The following is a 19,637-nucleotide window of genomic DNA, read 5'->3' on the forward strand; positions in this document are numbered from 1 at the left end:
AGTGATCACGATAGATTTTATGCTGCCTGGTCTCCACTCCACACTGAGCCACCTGGAACACCGGGGACAGCTTTGTCAGGATGCTTTTCATTGACTATAGCTCCGCCTTCAATACCATCATTCCAGACATCCTGGTCACCAAACTACTGGACTTAGGCCTGCCCTCACCCACCTGTCTTTGGATTAAGGACTGCCTGACCAACCAACCTCAGACAGTAAAACTTGGCCCCCTCTCTCCTCCCCCCACACACTCAGCATGGACTCTCCACAGGGTTGTGTGCTGAGCCCTTTGCTGTACTCCCTCTACACCCATGACTGTAGTCCAGCCCACTCGGAGAACACCATCATCAAGTTCGCCGATGACAACGGTGGTGGGTCCCATTACAGGGGGGATGAGTCTGCATACAGAGATGAGGTCCTGAAACTATCAGCGTGGTGTTCAGTGCATAATCTGGCACTGAACACCACAAAAACCAAGGAACTCCTCTTTGACTTCAGGAAAAACACTGCAGATCCCGCCCCCCTCTACATCAACGGCGAGGAGGTGGAGAGAGTCAACTCCTTCAAGTTCCTCGGCACCCTCATATCTGCTGACCTGTCCTGGACCCAAAATACAACTGTGGTCATCCGGAAGGCCCAGCGGAGACTCCATTTCCTGAGGGTGCTGAGGAAGAACAGACTGGAGAGGCAGTTGATGGTGACCTTGTATCGCTCGGCTGTCGAGAGCCTGCTGACGTACTGCATAACAGTGTGGTACGCCAGCTGCACTGAAGCAGACAAACAGGCCATTCAGAGGGTCATAAAGTCTGCACAAAAATCATCGGCTGTCCCCTGCCCTCCTTGAAGGATTTACACAAGTCCCGTTGCCTCAACAGAGCAAAAAACCTTACCAAGGACAGCACACACCCTGGCTTCCACCTGTTCCACTTGCTACCATCAGGCAGGTGCTACAGGTGCATCAGAGCCACAACAAACAGGCTCAGAGACAGCTTCTTTCCCAAAGCTGTCACCATGTTGAACTCTAACTTATAATAATAATAATAAATCACCCCTGTACACTATCATGCCCTAATAACCTACTGTGCAATACTAGCCTTCCAGTGCAATACGTCCGACACTGATTGTTACTTATTACTTCGCCACTCTTGTCTTGTACAGTATTTTGTATTTCAATAGTGTTTTGTATATTGTACAGGATTGCTTATTATTTTTATTGGATAGTAGTCTGTTTATTTCAATTGTTAGTTTTTTCTTTTATTACCTCTTGTGTCATTTATTTCACCCCATATTTGTTCCCACTACCGCACCTTAAATTGGAGTCTTTAATCTTGTTATATGCAAATATAATGACAATAAAGTTCATTCTATTCTATTTGATTCTATTACTGTAAAACAATTATGAAGCCATTTCTCCATTTACAGTAATATAAAGTAAAAAAAAGACCGTCAATTTTACAATACAATTGTGATGACTGAGCTGCTAAAAAATAGAATAATCAAATACAAAGGCAACTGTATAATGATATCATAAATAAATATAAACATTTCAATATTTACACATATTCACCAGATTGAGCAATCAATGTCATTATGCAAAAAATAAAAAAAACTGTTAAAAAAAGCTAGAATAAGAGACAATACAAATATATTTTCAAAATATATGTACATATATATAAATATATACATATTCACAATTTACTTTAAGGGATTTTCTACTTTTTGTGTCATTTTCCAAGATTAAATGAAATCATTTGGGTTTCCCTTTAAAAAAAGGACTTTCATGTAGTAAACATTGAGCTTGCAACGTTGTAGGAAGTAAAAAAAAAAGAAAAACAAAAAGGATGATGTGCAGTTTGTTGTCTTTGATGAGCAGGCAGAGTGGAATGTCTCTCTTCTCTGCCTTTGTCTTTCAGCGGCGCTGACGTCATGGCGTCATGACGTCACCACGGGGCGTGCGCGCACTTCCTGTTTGAAGAGTTGTCGCCCGCGCGCGTCACGCTAGCTTGTAGTTTGCACTTTAGCCGGCCGATGCTAAACTAGACTGCTCCAAGACTACTCGGCTGTCGCTTTCACAACAGAGGAGTCCAACGCCCGGAGAGGTTTTTATCAGCTCCTTTTTCTCTTTTCTCCTCCTTCCGCTTGTTTAAGAAGCCAGGCCCCGCTAACAAGCAGCTAGCTGTTAGCACGAGATGCTAGCTGTCAGAAGTCAAATAGTTGAAGATTTATCCGCCGCCAGCTCCTAATTAACCTCCTAATTAACCTCCTTTGCTGCCTGTGTGTTTCTGTCATTACATGAGTTGACATGTTAGTTTGTCCCGCAGTATTTGGCGTCTTACTCATGACCACGTGACACGCCCTCCTGACCACGTGACACGCCCTCCTCTCTGACAGCCCCTCTCATCATCTTCTCTTGTTTTGTTTCCTAGGTCATGGCAGATTTCTCTGTGAGTATCTAGTTCCGCTTTTCCTGTCCATCCCTTTCCTGTTGATAGACAAAAATAAAATAAAAGCAAAGTTGTTGTTGTGTTTGTCAGCTGTCAGACGCTTTGGGAGACAGCACCCCCAGCAAGGCTGCATCTCAAGGCAACACCAACCCGACGCCTCCTGCCAACAACCCGGGGTGGCCCGCCTCGGCCCCGGGAGCCCCCACCCAGCCCTCGGCCCCGTCCGGCTACCCCGGCGGATCGGGCCCCGGGGCGCCGGGCCAGTTCCCGTTCCCTTCAGGCCCCGGAGCCCCGGGCCACTACCCGGGACCGCCATCAGCACCCGGTGGCTTCCCATCCGGTCCCGGCGTACCTGGACAGTTTCCTCCGGCGCCAGGGGCTCCAGGGCAGTATCCGTCCGGCCCTGGGGCACCGGGCCAGTTCCCTGGGCACTACCCGCCCGAAGGAGCTCCAGGACAGCTTCCCGGAGGCCCCGTTCCTTATCCAGCTGGACCTTTCCCCTCCGGCCCCGGAGCTCCTCCTGGCCCATATTCAAACATGCCTCTACCGGGTAACTACCCACCTGGGGGTGACGGCATGTACGGACCGGGGGGTCCGGGCGGTTACCCCCCTCCAGCCGGTCCAGGCAGTTACCCTCCCCCCGCCGGTCCAGGCTCTTTCCCGGCGTTCCCTGGTGGAGGCTTCCCCCCGATTCCCCCTGGATCCTGGGGATCTGCAGGTGGAGGTTTCCCACCCGCCCCTGGCCCCTTCGGTCCTGGCCCAGGCCCAATGGGACCTTATGACGGGCCCCCTGCTCCAGGAGGCATGTTGGTGAGTACGCACCTTGCTTACATCATGTTGTTTCTTTGCTGCTCTTTTCATGGTGTTTGAGTTTCTCCTGGGCAGCTTTTTGCTGAACACTCTATTAACTTATCTTCATCTTCATCATCATCATCATTACTTTGTATTCCTTTCATGCACATGCAGATATACAAGCCACGTACAGATCACACTTTCATTGGTTTTTGGTTCTTCAACATTTCCATGATCAGAAAGGAGCAGATGGAAGAATAATATTCTTATATTTATCTGACTCCTTTTTGCAAACCCTGTTTCCGTATGAGTTGGGAAATTGTGTTAGATGTAAATATAAACAGAATACAATGATTTGCAAATCCTTTTCAAGCCATATTCAGTTGAATATGCTACAAAGACAACATATTTGATGTTCCATTTTTCCATCCATTTTCTACCGCTTATTCCCTTTCGGGGTCGCGGGGGGCGCTGGCGCCTATCTCAGCTACAATCGGGCGGAAGGCAGGGTACACCCTGGACAAGTCGCCACCTCATCGCAGGGCCAACACAGATAGACAGACAACATTCACACTCACATTCACACACTAGGGCCAATTTAGTGTTGCCAATCAACCTATCCCCAGGTGCATGTCTTTGGAAGTGGGAGGAAGCCGGAGTACCCGGAGGGAACCCACGCATTCACGGGGAGAACATGCAAACTCCACACAGAAAGATCCCGAGCCTGGATTTGAACCCAGGACTGCAGGAACTTCGTAATGTGAGGCAGACGCACTAACCCCCTCTGCCACCGTGAAGCCCACATATTTGATGTTCAAACTCATAAACTTTATTTTTTTTGCAAATAATAATTAACTTAGAATTTCATGGCTGCAACACGTGCCAAAGTAGTTGGGAAAGGGCATGTTCACCACTGTGTTACATCATCTTTTCTTTTAACAACACTCAATAAACGTTTGGGAACTGAGGAAACTAATTGTTGAAGCTTTGAAAGTGGAATTCTTTCCAATCCAATCCACTTTATTTATATAGCACATTTAAACAACAATAACGTTTCCAAAGTGCTGCACAGCCATGTTAAAAACAATATTATAAAAACAATATTATGCTCCACCAATGACTGAATTCCCATTCTTGTTTTATGTAGAACTTCAGTCGTTCAACAGTCCGGGGTCTCCGCTGTCGTATTTTACGCTTCATAATGTGCCACACATTTTCCATGGGAGACAGGTCTGGACTGCAGGCGGGCCAGAAAAAGTACCTGCACTCTTTTTTTACGAAGCCACGCTGTTGTAACACGTGCCGAATGTGGCTTGGCATTGTCTTGCTGAAATAAGCAGGGGCGTCCATTAATGGTGCCTTCACAGATGTGTAAGTTACCCATGCCTTGGGCACTAATGCACCCCCATACCATCACACATGCTGGCTTTTACACTTTGCGTCGATAACAGTCTGGATGGTTCGCTTCCCCTTTTGTCCAGATGACACCATGTCGAATATTTCCCCCCAAAAATTTGAAATGTGGACTCGTCAGACCACAGAACACTTTTCCACTTTGCATCAGTCCATCTTAGATGATCTCGGGCCCAGCGTTTCTGGATGTTGTTGATAAATGGCTTTGCATAGTAGAGCTTTAACTTGCACTTACAGATGTAGCGACAAACTGTATTTAGTGACAGTGGTTTTCTGAAGTGTTCTTGAGCCCATGTGGTGATATCCTTTAGAGATTGATGTCGGTTTTTGATACAGTGCCGTCTGAGGGATGGAAGGTCACGGTCATTCAATGTTGGTTTCCGGCCATGCCGCTTACGTGGAGTGATTTCTCCAGATTCTCTGAACCTTTTGATGATATTATGGAGCGTAGATGTTGAAATCCCTAAATTTCTTGCAATGTCACTTTGAGAAAGGTTGTTCTTAAACTGTTTGACTATTTGCTCACACAGTTGTGGACAAAGGGGTGTACCTCGCCCCATCCTTTCTTGTGAAAGACTGAGCATTTTTTGGGAAGCTGTTTTTATAGCCAATCATGGCACCCACCTGTTCCCAATAAACCTGCACACCTGTGGGATGTTCCAAATAAGTGTTTGATGAGCATTCCTCAACCTTATCATTATTTATTGCCACCTTTCCCAACTTCTTTTTCACATGTTGCTGGCATCAAATTCTTAAGTTAATTATCAGTTTGAACATCAAATATGTTGTCTTTGTAGCATATGCAACTGAATATGGCTTGAAAATGATTTGCAAATCATTGTATTCCGTTTATATTTAACACAATTTCCCAACTCATATGGAAACGAGGTTTGTAACACACACGTGATTTGAGATGACTTCATCACTGTTCCCTCCACCAACTCCAACTTACTTTTTCATTTTTGTCAAAGCATTTTCAGAATGACACCATCCATCCATCCATCCATCCATCCATCCATCCATCCATCCATCCATCTTCTTCCCCCTTATCCGAGGTCAGGTCACGGGGGCAGCAGCCTAAGCAGGGAAGCCTAGACTTTCCTCTCACAAGCTACTTGGTCCAGCTCATACTCTTCGCAACGTGTCCTGGGTCTTCCCCGTGGCCTCCTACCGGTTGGACGTGCCCTAAACATCTCCCTAGGGAGGCGTTCGGGTGGCATCCTGACCAGATGCCCAAACCACCTCATCTGGCTCCTCTCCATGTGGAGGAGCAGCGGCTTTACTTTGAGTTCCTCCCGGATGGCAGAGCTTCTCACCCTATCTCTAAGGGAGACACCCACCACCTACCGGAGGAAACTCATTTGGGCCGCTTGTACCCGTGGTCTTGGATCATGGATGGATGGGTATGAGATGACTTCATCACTGTTCCCTCCACCGACACCCCAACTCCAACTTACTTTTTCGTTTCCATCGAAACATTTTCACAATGACACATCCAATCAAAATCAAAAATCAGTTTGATATAATTCCAGTTGTCTCTTTTTCGAACTCTTTTTAAATTAAAATATATTCTTGCAACTTTTTAAGTCTTTCGAGAAATCCATCCTTTCACAGACGCAACAGACAAGCACATTTCTTTCAAATTTGTTGTCACTCTTGGATGTTTAAAGTCACACATGTCGTTCTCATCTTAAGACATCAACACAAATAACTTTTGTAAGTCCTTGGGAAGAACTTTATTTCTATCTTTGAACATCACTAATAGAGTATGCAATTGTGCAATGTCTTTTAGTTTGAATAATCCTGCCCTAATGAAGAGAGGATTAGTGTGGTCTCCGTATCCTACTTTAAAAATAATACAAAGAATAATACGAACATGTCCTTTGTAACGACATGTTTCCAATAAGTAGTTTGGTTGGGTTTGTTCCTCTACGATAGTCTACAAGAAGCACTATTTTGTAAGTGTGCATGATATTAAAATGTAGCGTTATCATGTAGCTCACATAGCATTGCCACAGGTGTATGTGAGTGTTGGAATGGTGTATTTGTTATTGTTGTGTTGTTTATCCAAGCAATTGGCAATTGTGTGTGCACACCATGTTTTTTTTTCGTTTTGTTTTACTTTTGTAGCTGTATGTAGAAATGGCGTCTCTGAAGTGGCAGCTGGTTTCATCAGATCAGGCTCTGTTCTCTTTCAATTTCTTTAATGTCTTTTAGTATTATTTTTATGGGTTTCTTTATTTTTTTGTGGACTTCTTGTATCTGCAATGCAACTACTCCATTTCATGTGCCACAAGCTTCCATTACATTTTAACATCATGTTCGGTTAGAAAAATATTGTATTGTATATATTATATAAAGATATCATCCATCCATCCATCCTTCTTATACCGCTTGTCCCTTTTGGGGTCGCGGTGGGTGCTGGAGCTTATCTCAGCTGCAATCGGACGGAAGGCGGGGTACACCCTGGACAAGTCGCCATCACATCACAAGGCCAACACAGATAGACAACATTCACACACTAGGGACCATTTAGTGTTGCCAATCAACCTATCCCCAGGTGCATGTCTTTGGAGGTGGGAGGGGCCTATCCCCAGGTGCATTTCTTTGGAGGTGGGAGGGGCCTATCCCCAGGTGCATTTCTTTGGAGGTGGGAGGGGCCTATCCCCAGTTGCATGTCTTTGGAGGTGGGAGGAAGCCGGAGTACCCGTAGGGAACCCAGGCAGTCACGAGGAGAACATGCAAACTCCACACAGAAAGATCTTAAGTCCGGGATTGAACCCAGGCCTAATCAGGACCTTTGTATTGTGAGGCACATGTACTAACCCCTGGCCCACTGTGCTGCCATAAAGATATAATATAATATAATAATTTCCACCGTGTTGCCATAGAATAGAATAGAAAGTACTTTATTGATCCCTGGGGGAAATTCAGCCATAAAGATATAATATGATATAATTAACATCAGTATATTTTGTATATAATATGTAAATATGACATGTATGTTATATTTTATATTGCCACGATGGTACATTTTTAGTCTACTTTATACCTTTATAATCCTTTCCATCCTTTGTAACTGAGCTACCGTGTGGAACAATTTCCCGTTTGGATCAATAAAGTTTGTCTAAGTCTAAAAATTAGCTTAGCTATGTGAGCTACATGCTAAAATGACATTTTAAGTGAATGCTAGGCTAGCCATTGTAGCATATCCATGTGAGCTGTATACTGTGGTTACATTTTAAGCATCATTAGCATTGCTAGCTAGGTGAGCTACATGCTATCATTACTTTTCAACATCATGCTAGGTTAGCATGGTTAGCATAGCTCGGTGAGCTACTTGCGATCATTACATGCTAGGTGAACACTGGCATTGCTACATAAGCTCCATGCTAACAGGGCAGTGGTGAGTATCAGCCATGAATGCTAATTGTTTCTTTCAGCAATGTTTGACAGAGTAGAACTTGTGAATGTGACAAATATCAACTTCTATTTGTTCCCTGTATCTTCCTTAAGCTAGTGTGCTAACATGTGCTAGCTGTTGGGGATATAGAGCAGCTGTGGAGGTCATCTATGTGGATCTTTGCAACTGGAATGCTGGTGTTGACATTCTACTTCTGGGTCTTGCTGGCTTGGCTGGAGGGGGGCAGAATGTTGTGCTGCAAGTCCAAATGGCTTTTGTGTTCTTGTCTTCCAGCCCCGTTATTATCCAGCCTTTAAATGATGTGCACAAGGACTTCCAGAAGCGACACGCGGTTTGAGAATTTGGTGCAGGGTTGTGGTGTTTTACCTGTCACGTCATGTACAACAATGTGTATGCTATAATAATCATAATGTTGTTCTGATTTATTAAAATGTTCACATCGAGCACTAAACCATTAACACTGACCTTTTTACTGGACACATTTTTCCCCTACACTCATGTATTAGTCACACCATGAATAGTTTTAATGCTATTTGTTTGCTCTTGTTCATAAACACTTGATAATGGAACTGTTGTTACTAGTAGATTCTAAATGTGCTTCTGAACACACCTGATCTGCTAGCAAATCAAAAGATGTAAGGGATTAGTGTTGGCAGGTTAGTATGTATTCAGACCCTCTTTTTAATTGTAATTAAAAAGAAACGGCGACAAATCTGCTGAAAAACATTGGCAGACTGCTCTTTTCAAGGAGCAGCAGTGGAGGAAATGGTATGCATGATGGTCGTCTACTGGTGTTGAGTGACTGACAGAGGTTGTAGTTGGTATTTTTTCATTTCAAAGATTCCCGTTTTGTTTTTCGCAGATGGTGCCATACGATCTGCCACTCCACGCTGGGATTCTGCCCCGTCTTGTCATCACCATCGTCGGGGAGCCTCTGCCCGGCGCCAACAGGTGCGTTTCCGCCCTCAACTTCACCGTTGGCTTTTAGTCTTGACTTTTCTTTTCCTGAAGGTTCCAAGTTGACTTCATCAAAGGTCCAGACGTGGTCTTCCACCTAAATCCCCGCTTCAGCGAGCAGACGATTGTTCGAAACTCAAGCCTGGGCGGATGTTGGGGGCCGGAGGAGCGTGACGGTCACTTCCCCTTTGTTCCAGGTCAACGTTTTGAGGTAGGACAACTTTTTTATTGTTGTTATCGGCTCAACGGTCAATGCATGTTTCAGTTATTGAATTTTATTCTCATCAACGGAATTAAAAAAACTCTATAATCAATATCCATAAATGTAGGTATTTTTTATGACTTCAAATATATCAAATGCAGGGTTCGACTTTAACCACGGCAACTGCGGCAAAAGCTGCAATCGCCCTCTCATTTGCCGTAATGCTCTAACAAGTTCACCTACATTTGTGGCCACAACATGCCGTTGACCTGGTTTTTAATTACCAAACCCTGTCATTTATTATTGCATTTTAGGCAACACAAAGTCAGGCGCATGTGCACTAGTGTTGTTTGGCTAGATAATCATGGCGGCCTAACAACTCCAACATTGCTGCAGAGATTTCCCATTCCCTTTGGAGTAAACCCAGCCAAGTGCTCAGTTTGTCATCAGGCAACGTCAGATGGGACAATAATAGTCTTCAGATGAGGATGTCAGGGGAAACTGTCACTGTGAATAGTCCCAGTCAATTTAATGATCATGCTTATTTTGAATACACACATACAGATGAATGAAGGGCATACTTAGTCAACAGCCATACATGTCACACTAAGAGTGGCCATATAAACAACGCCAACACTGTCATAAAACATGTGCTATGTAGTGAGACTACACTAAACATCAATGACAAACACATTTTGGGTGAATATTTGCCTTGCAACACAACATAAACAGGCTTGATTATTGCAACGCACTTCTTGTCAGGGTGCCCAAAAAAAACATCAAAAAGCTCCAGTACATTCAAAATGATAAATGATATATGGGTTGTACTTGTATAGCGCTTTTCTACCTCAAGGTACTCAAAGCGCTTTGACACTACTTCCACATTTACCCATTCACACACACATTCACACACTGATGGAGGGAACTGTCATGTAAGGCGCTAACCAGCATCCATCAAAAGCAAGGGTGAAGTGTCTTCCTCAAGGACACAACGGACGTGACGAGGTTGGTACTAGGTGGGGATTGAACCAGGGACCCTCGGGTTGCGCACGGCCACTCTCCCACTGCGCCACGCTGTCCCAAAACAGAGCAGCAAGGATCCTGACGAGACACTGCAAGCGTGATCATATCACACCCATCTTCAAATCACTCCACTGCCTCCCTATTGCATCCCGGACCCATTTCAAGATGAACCTGCTAACTCACCAATGCAACATCAAGGACCTAGTTTACCCTCAACCTCCTACCCTCAAACACTAACGTCCTACCCTCAAACACCAACCTCCTACCCTCAAACACCAACCTCCTACCCTCAAACACCAACCTCCTACCTTCAAACACCAACCTCCTACCCTCAAACACCAACCTCCTACCCTCAAACGCCAACCTCCTACCCTCAAACGCCAACCTCCTACCCTCAAACACCAACCTCCTACCCTCAAACACCAACCTCCTACCCTCAAACACCAACCTCCTACCCTCAAACACCAACCTCCTACCCTCAAACACCAACCTCCTACCCTCAAACACCAACCTCCTACCTTCAAACACCAACCTCCTACCCTCAAACACCAACCTCCTACCCTCAAACGCCAACCTCCTACCCTCAAACACCAACCTCCTACCCTCAAACACCAACCTCCTACCCTCAAACACCAACCTCCTACCCTCAAACACCAACCTCCTACCCTCAAACACCAACCTCCTACCCTCAAACACCAACCTCCTACCCTCAAACACCAACCTCCTACCCTCAAACACCAACCTCCTACCCTCAAACACCAACCTCCTACCCTCAAACACCAACCTCCTACCTTCAAACACCAACCTCCTACCCTCAAACACCAACCTCCTACCCTCAAACACCAACCTCCTACCCTCAAACACCAACTTCCTACCCTCAAACACCAACCTCCTACCCTCAAACACCTACCTCCTACCCTCAAACACCAACCTCCTACCTTCAAACACCAACCTCCTACCTTCAAACACCAACCTCTTACCCTCAAACACCAACCTCCTACCCTCAAGCACCAACCTCCTACCCTCAAACACCAACCTCCTACCCTCAAACACCAACCTCCTACCCTCAAACACCAACCTCCTACCCTCAAACACCAACCTCCTACCCTCAAACACCAACCTCCTACCCTCAAACACCAACCTCCTACCCTCAAACACCAACCTCCTACCCTCAAACACCAACCTCCTACCCTCAAACACCAACCTCCTACCCTCAAACACCAACCTCCTACCCTCAAACACCAACCTCCTACCCTCAAACACCAACCTCTTACCCTCAAACACCAACCTCTTACCCTCAAACACCAACCTCCTACCCTCAAACACCAACCTCCTACCCTCAAACACCAACCTCGTCAAAGCCATCAGGACAAACTTACAACCATTGTGCTGCCGGGCTTTCTGCTCGACCACACCCCAACTCTGGAACGCTCTCCCCGACCATCTTGAGCACCACTGTTGGGATTAAAAATCCACCTTTTTAGCGCAGCTTTTATCTATTTCTCTGCCTTCTTGTTTTTAAATACACTACTTGCCTCTCTCTTTTATCCAGTGCTTTCATGCTTTTATTTGTATATATAATTATGTTTCTGTGTTATCTAGTGTTTTTCATGTTTTCATTCTATTTCAATTTTTAATTATATATTCTAACTTTATATGTTTAATTTTTTATATACTTTGTAGCACTTTGAGATTTTAACAAATGTAAAGTGTGTTTATTATTATTATAAACACAAGAGAACAAATTCCCAGAATTCCTTGCAGCATCAACTCTTCCGGGACGCTAACCCTTCTAACTTGCCTTGGCGCCCTAAAGTATGAGCCTCCTTTAAGGCAACAAACAGTTCAGATTCAAGGCCTGCAATTGTAAGCATTTTTATTTCAAATGTAACCTTCCTCTGATTATAATCCCCTCAGCTATTAAGGCAGAAAAGAAAGGAAATGTCAACATAACCATGGAAAACAGTCAGTCAATGTAAATACAATTCTAATATCACATTAAACACTCAAAATGAAGTTACTAAAAAGTTGCACTATTTCTTACAACAAATTGTAAGAAATAGTGCAAAATGTGACAGTGTTGTAAATACCGTAATATTGCGGTTTCACGATCCTCACAATAATGGCGTGCTGTGTGACCTATCGAATGAAAACTTGGTGTGTAGTTTTTTTCTGGGGCTTTTGTGTTGGACGGGCTGATAATAAACTACAAACCCCGTTTCCATATGAGTTGGGAAATTGTGTTAGATGTAAATATAAACAGAATACAATGATTTGCAAATCCTTTTCAAGCCATATTCAGTTGAATATGCTACAAAGACAACATATTTGATGTTCAAACTCATAAACTTTTTTTTTTTTGCAAATAATAATTAACTTGGAATTCAATGGCTGCAACACATGCCAAAGTAGTTGGGAAAGGGCATGTTCACCACTGTGTTACATCACCTTTCAAGCTTTGAAAGTGGAATTCTTTCCCATTCTTGTTTTATGTAGAGCTTCAGTCAACAGTCCGGGGTCTCTGCTGTCGTATTTTACGCTTCATAATGCACCACACATTTTCCATGGGAGACATGTCTGGACTGCAGGCGGGCCAGGAAAGTACCCGCACTCTTTTTTTTTTTTTTTACGAAGCCACGCTGTTGTAACACTTGTCTTGCTGAAATAAGCAGGGGCGTCCATGATAACGTTGCTTGGATGACAACATATGTTGCTCCAAAACCTGTATGGACCATTCAGCATTAATGGTGCCTTCACAGATGTGTAAGTTACCCATGCCTTGGGCACTAATACACCCCCATACCATCACACATGTGTAAGTTACCCATGCCTTGGGCACTAATACACCCCCATACCATCACACATGCTGGCTTTTGAACTTTGCGCCTATAACAATCCGGATGGTTATTTTCCTCTTTGTTCCGGAGGACACCATATCCACAGTTTCCAAAAACAATTTGAAATGTGGACTCGTCAGACCACAGAACATTTTTCCACTTTGCATCAGTCCATCTTAAATGAGCTCGGGCCCAGAGAAGCCAGCGGCCTTTCAGGGTATTATTGATAAATGGGTTTGGCTTTGCATAGTAGAGTTTTAACTTGCACTTATAGATGTAGCGACCAACTGTAGTTACTGGCAGTGGTTTTATGAAGTGTTCCTGAGCCCATGTGGTGATATCGTTTACACACTGATATCGGTTTTTGATGCAGTACCGCCTGAAGGATCAAAGGTCCGTAATATCCCTTACGTGCAGTGATTTCTCCAGATTCTCTGAACTTTTTGATGATTTCACGGACCGTAGATGGTAAAATCCCTAAATTCCTTGCAATAGCTCGTTGAGAAATGTTGTTCTAAAACTGTTCGACAATTTGCTTACAAAGTGGTGACCCTCACCCCATCCTTGTTTGTGAACGAGTGAGCATTTCATGGAAGCTACTTTTATACCCAATCATGGCACCCACCTGTTCCCAATTAGCCTGCACACCTGTGGGATGTTCCATATAAGTGTTTGATGAGCATTCTTCAACTTGCCATTGATGAAGTACTGGCTGTCCAGAGTCAGGACCCAGGATGGACCACTCGCCTGTGTATATGTTGGGGACATCTCTGCGCTGCTGATCCGCCTCCGCTTGGGATGGTTTCCTGCTAGCTCCACTTTGGACGGGACTCTCGCTACTGTGTTGGATCCACTTTGGACTGAACTCTCATGGTTGTGTTAGATCCACTATGGATTGAACTTTCACAGTATCATGTTAGACCCGCTCGACATCCATTGCTTTCGGTCCCCTGGGAGGGGGGGGGGGTTGCCCACATATGCGGTCCTCTCCAAGGTTTCTCATAGTCAGCATTGTCACTGTCACCGACATCCCACTGGATGTGAGTTTTCCTTGCTCTTATGTGGGCTCTACCGAGGATGTCGTTGTGGTTTGTGCAGCCCTTTGAGATACTAGTGATTTAGGGCTATATAAATAAATATTGTTTGACCTTTCCCAACTTCTTTGTCACGTGTTGCTGGCATCAAATTGTAAAGGTAATGATTATTTGCAGAAAAAAAAATGTCTATCAGTTTGAACATGAAATATGTTGTCTTTGTAGCATATTCAACTGAATATGGGTTGAAAAGGATTTGCAAATCATTGTATTCTGTTTATATTTACATCTAACACAATTTCCCAACTCATATGGAAACGGGGTTTGTAGAAAAGCGCTCTACAAGTGTAATCCACTTACCATTTGTAATAGTCAGCATTGATAGTGCTGGTGAATTGATTGTAAACAACACTAAGACAAGTGTATCTCATGTAGGAATTGGTACCAAATTTGGTACTTTCATAGGTACCCACTGAATTCTGTCAGTACTACCGGGTGTCACCCCCTGAAGTAGTGTTGCAGTCTTCAACACCAACAAACCAAGAACGCTTGGTAGAAAACGACTGAACGCAAAGTAAAGCTCCAGTCTTCCAAAATGTGCAAGCTTTATGCTAATTTGCTTTGGCTTAGTTATTGACAGGCTACCACTAGCATTAGCGATTTTACATGGCAATTTTACCACTCAAATTTGGTAATGAAAACTACAACAAAGATAAACAAACAGCTAGTGTGTAATAAGCACAATACTTACAGTATAAACACTTTGTAGGGCGCAACATGGAAAAAGCTACTTCCTGGTTACACAACATGCCATAGATACAATACTGCCATCTAATGTCTTGGAAGTGCAACTGCATTGCAAATGAGACTCAAATTGCATAATAAAACAACATATAAAGTTAAAGTGCCAGCAACCTGAGGGTTCCTGGTTCGATGCCCACCTTCTACCAACCTAGTCATTTCCGTTGTGTCCTTGAGCAAGACACTTCTTCACCCTTGCTCCTGACGGGTGGTGGTTAGCGCCTCGCATGGCAGCAGCCCCCGCCATCAGTGCGTGAGGAGTGCCTTGAAGGTAGAAAAGTGCTGTACAAGTACTGTATTTCATTGAATTGCCGCCGGGGCGCTAATTAATTTAAAACATCTTCTCACTCCGGCGTTTACCAAAGGCATGCGGTAAATTTAGGCCTGCGCTTAAAAATTTGAGTGTGGTGTAAGGATACCATCATGAAAAGCACATTTAATGAAAAAAACGTTATTATGGTCTTACCTTTACTTATAAATGAAGTCCATGCGCAGCTCCTTCTGATCAAAAGCATGGATAACTTGTTTATAGAAGTCTTCCTTATCTTTCTTCAGTTTTAAAAGTCTCTGTCTCGATGGAGATCTTCCTTTATTACCTCCTGCTTCCATTGAAAGTCCAGTTTAGAAAAGTGTTTTATTTTAGATATGTAATCCTCCATGTTAAAAGTGCAAGCGAGAGGAAAAACTAAAGGATCGCTGCTTGTTGTCACTTCTTCTGCAGCCGAGTAGTCGCAAGAAGGATCACTAGCGCCCTCTACCACCAGGAGGCGGGAGTCATTTAATGACTCTTATTTGACACACGCAGCTACGGTATATTAATAAAACATAGCTGCTTACTGTTATTTTTAGCATATTCAATAGCTTGGACCTTAAATCCTACTGAATAGCTCTTAATCTTCTTCCCTTTATGCGATTTCAAATGATTGAAATCAGCCTCCTCCATTTTGAAAATGATGACAGGTGAAGTGTCACTCGTGACGTGACGAGTTTGACCCGGTGTTAATCCTGAGTCGGCGGTAATGCTAAGCATGCGCTAATGATTTTGTGAAATGAGTTTGACCCGGCAGTAATTCTAGGCAGGTGCATACTATATACCCGGCGGCAATTGGAGGAAATCTGGTATTACCCATTTCACCAATTTAAATAAAAAATAAAAAAATGTTTTCTTGTACTGTGATGAGGGTTTTGTATTTTTTCCCTCCTTGTTGTGCGCAGCTGAAGATCCTGGTGGAAGAGGACAGTTTTAAGGTGGCCGTGGACGGCAACCACCTGCTGGAGTACGAACACCGCGTGGGCGGCATGGAGGACGTCACCCTGATGCGAGTGGCCGGCGACGTGGTTCTGTACAGCGCCTCGCCCAGCATGATCTGATGTGCTCGCACACAAACTCAGACGCTCCTATTTGAAAATCCCTTCCAAAAACAGCGCTTCTGACGGAATTTGAGACACACACTAATCAGCGCAGTGCAATGTTATTTTTTTGTATATTTATCTCAGCAGATGGCACATACATGCCCAAGAATCAGACTCAGAAATACTTCATTAATCCCTGAGGGGAAATGAAAAGAATTACATGACACTTCTGCACTATAATGTGTCCAGACATCTCATCATAATGTACAATATATTCTCATGCACATTTAACCAAATGTTTACTATCCTACATGTCTTTGCGACTACAAGACAACACAAAGCATTTCTACCACACATAGTCAATGCTGTATTATTACATTTACTGCACTTTGCAGTTGTTCCGCATTTCAAAGTTAGCGTGCTCTTCAAATTTGTCCAAATCATTGCTGGTGGCTGAGAAAAGTGTTAAATTGCCTGAGATAACAGTATTTCTCGGCCAAAATCCAACGAGTGACGATGCATTTGAGTGAATCGAGTCTACTCTGACTGCTTTTCAAGATGTGTTAGATGATTGACTGAAATAAAAATGTGTCTTCACGGGCGTTTCTGCATTCATTGCCGCTACATAATACAACAATAAAACTAAATAAAAAAACAGTCCAAATAAACAGCTATTTGAAAAAATTATAAAAAACTGTAGAAATGTATTTAGTACATGTCTGACTTGCAGGCACTAGAAAATGACAGGAAAATACCATTAAAGCAAGCAAACCCACTCACTGCAGATGTGACTTTAGCGAACAAACTGAGAGTTTTGAACGGCTCTTTCAAGTGAACGGTGAGAACCCATTAGCAGGAGCAAACCGTTCATTGAAGAGCACTTTTTAATGCAGATGCACACAGCGTCCTTCCACTGGCAACACAGCTAGCGAATGAGTCAAACTATCTACTTTTCTGGTTCATATGCAAAGTAGTTATAGCTGACACACTGGCCAAAGTCAACTGTCAGCTTTATTAGAAGAAAAGTGAAGAATTTGGGAACAACAGCAACTCAGCCACCAAGTGGTAGACCAGGTAAACCGATAGAGAAGGTCAGCATAAAGCAAAGACTTTCTGCAAAGTCATTTGCTACACAGCTCCAAACTTTCACTCCAATTAGCCCACGTACAGTACGCAGAGATCTTCATTGAATAGGTTTCAATGGCCGAGCAGCTGCATCTAAGCCATACATCACCAAGTCCAAAGCAAAGCGTGGGATGCAGTGGTGTAAAGGACATCACCACTGGACTGTAAAGCGGTGGAGACGCCTTCTCTGGACTGATGTATCACACTTTTCCATCTGGCAATCTGATGGACCAGTCTGGGTTTGGGGGTTGCCAGGAGAACGCTACATTTTGGACTGCATTGTGCCCAGTGGGAAATTTGGTGGAGGAGGAATTATGGTGTGGGGTTGTTTTTCAGGAGTTGGGCTTGGCCACTTAGTTCCAGTGAAAGGAACTTTGAATGTTTCAAGATACCAAAACATTTTGGACAATTCCATGCTCCCAACCTTGTGGGAACAGTTTGGAGGGGGCCCTTCCTCCTCCAACATGACTGTGCACACCTTTGATTGATTGATACTTTTATTAGTAGATTGCACAGTACAGTACATATTCCGTACAATTGACCACTAAATGGTAACACCCCAATAAGTTTTTCAACTCGTTTAAGTCGGGGTCCACGTTCATCAATTCATGGTACAAATAAATACTATCAGCATAATACAGTCATCACACAAGTTCATCATCAGAGTATGTACATTGAATTATTTACATTATTTACAATCCGGGGGGTGGGATGTGGAGGGGGTTGGGGTGGGAGAGTTAGGTTTGGTTCAGGGGTGCCCACACTTTTTCTGCAGGCGAGCTACTTTTCAATTGACCAACTCGAGGGGATCTACCTCATTTATATATATCATTTATATTTATTTATGTATGAAAGAGACATTTTTGTAAACAAGTTAAATGTGTTTAATGATAATACAAGCATGTGTAACACATATAGATGTCTTTCTTTCACAAAGACAAGAATATAAGTTGGTGTATTACCTGATTCTGATGACTTGCATTGATTGGAATCAGACAGTAATGATGATAACGCCCACATTTTCAAATGGAGGAGAAAAAAAGTTGTCCTTTCTGTACAATACCACATGAAAGTGGTTGGTTTTTGGCATCTAATTCATCCAGCTTCCATACACTTTACAAGAAAAACATTGGCGGCAAATTCCGTAGCTTGCTTGATTGACATTCACGGCACCCGAGGGTCTTGTGAGATGACGCTGGCTGCTGCCAGTTCATTATTAGGAAAAAATGACAGAGAGGAAGGCGAGAAACACTTTTTATTTCAACAGACTTTCGCGCCGTCCCTTCCGTCAAAACTCTAAAGGCCGACTGCACATTTCCTATCTTCACAATAAAAGCCCTGCTTCATGCTGCCTGCGCTAACAAACTAAGAGTCTCGGAACACTTGTGCACGCCAGTTTTCCGAGACTCTGTATTTAGTTAGCGCAGGCAGCATGAAGCAGGGCTTTTATTGTGAAGATAGGAAATGTGCAGTCGGCCTTTAGAGTTTTGACGGAAGGGACGGCGCGAGAGTCTGTTGAAATAAAAAGTGTTTCTCGCCTTCCTCTCGGTCATATTTTCATAATAATGATCTTGCAGCAGCCAGCGTCATCTCACAAGACCCTCCGGTACCGTGAGTGTCATTTAAGTGACGTCTTGGTGAAGATTGATGAGCACTCATTTTTAGGTCTATTTTTTTTAAAAGCCTGGCTGGAGATCGACTGACACACCCCCCGCGGTCGACTGGTAGCTCGCGGTCGACGTAATGGGCACCCCTGGTTTGGTTGCTATCAGCACTTCAGTCATCAACAATGATATCATGTGAGAAATGGACATGGAAACCGTGTAGGTCTGACTTGGTATGATATGTACAGAGATGCACTTTCCTTTACACCTGTTGGGAGTGCATTCCATATTGATGTGGCATAGAAGGAGAATGAGTTAAGACCTTTGTTGGATTGGAATCTGGGTTTAACGTAGTTTGTGGCGCTCCCTCTGCTGTTGTGGGAGCTCCAGTGCACAAAAACAAGGTCCATAAAGACAGGGATGTCAGAGTCTGGTGTGGATGAACTTGACTGGCCTGCACAGAGTCCTGACCTGAACCCAATTGAACACTATTGGGATGAATTAGAATGGAGACTGAGAGCCAGGCCTTCTCCACCAACATCAGACCAATGCACTTTTGGAAGAATGGTGGAAAATTGCTGTAAACACACTCCACAACCTTGTGGACAGCCTTCCCAGAAGAGTTGAA

General features: G+C 43.8%; 1 protein-coding gene across 2 annotated transcripts; it reads left to right on the forward strand.

The window, feature by feature from the left end:
• Positions 1-1,946: 1,946 nt before the first annotated feature.
• On the forward strand, positions 1,947-16,877 carry lgals3a (lectin, galactoside binding soluble 3a). 2 transcript variants are annotated; one of them, XM_061893879.1, is made up of 6 exons: positions 1,947-2,099; positions 2,322-2,444; positions 2,535-3,254; positions 8,936-9,024; positions 9,085-9,241; positions 16,143-16,877. In XM_061893879.1, exons 2-6 carry the CDS (start codon positions 2,430-2,432, stop codon positions 16,296-16,298), a joined length of 1,137 nt encoding a protein of 378 aa, XP_061749863.1. In that variant the 5' UTR covers positions 1,947-2,099; positions 2,322-2,429; the 3' UTR covers positions 16,299-16,877. The 2 variants fall into 2 exon arrangements, with proteins under 2 accessions (XP_061749863.1, XP_061749862.1); XM_061893878.1 differs by having other exon boundaries at positions 1,949-2,099; positions 2,427-2,444.
• The last annotated feature ends 2,760 nt before the right edge of the window (positions 16,878-19,637 follow it).

This window comes from Nerophis ophidion, linkage group LG03 (assembly GCF_033978795.1).
Source record: "Nerophis ophidion isolate RoL-2023_Sa linkage group LG03, RoL_Noph_v1.0, whole genome shotgun sequence".
Taxonomy (NCBI): Eukaryota; Metazoa; Chordata; class Actinopteri; order Syngnathiformes; family Syngnathidae; genus Nerophis; species Nerophis ophidion.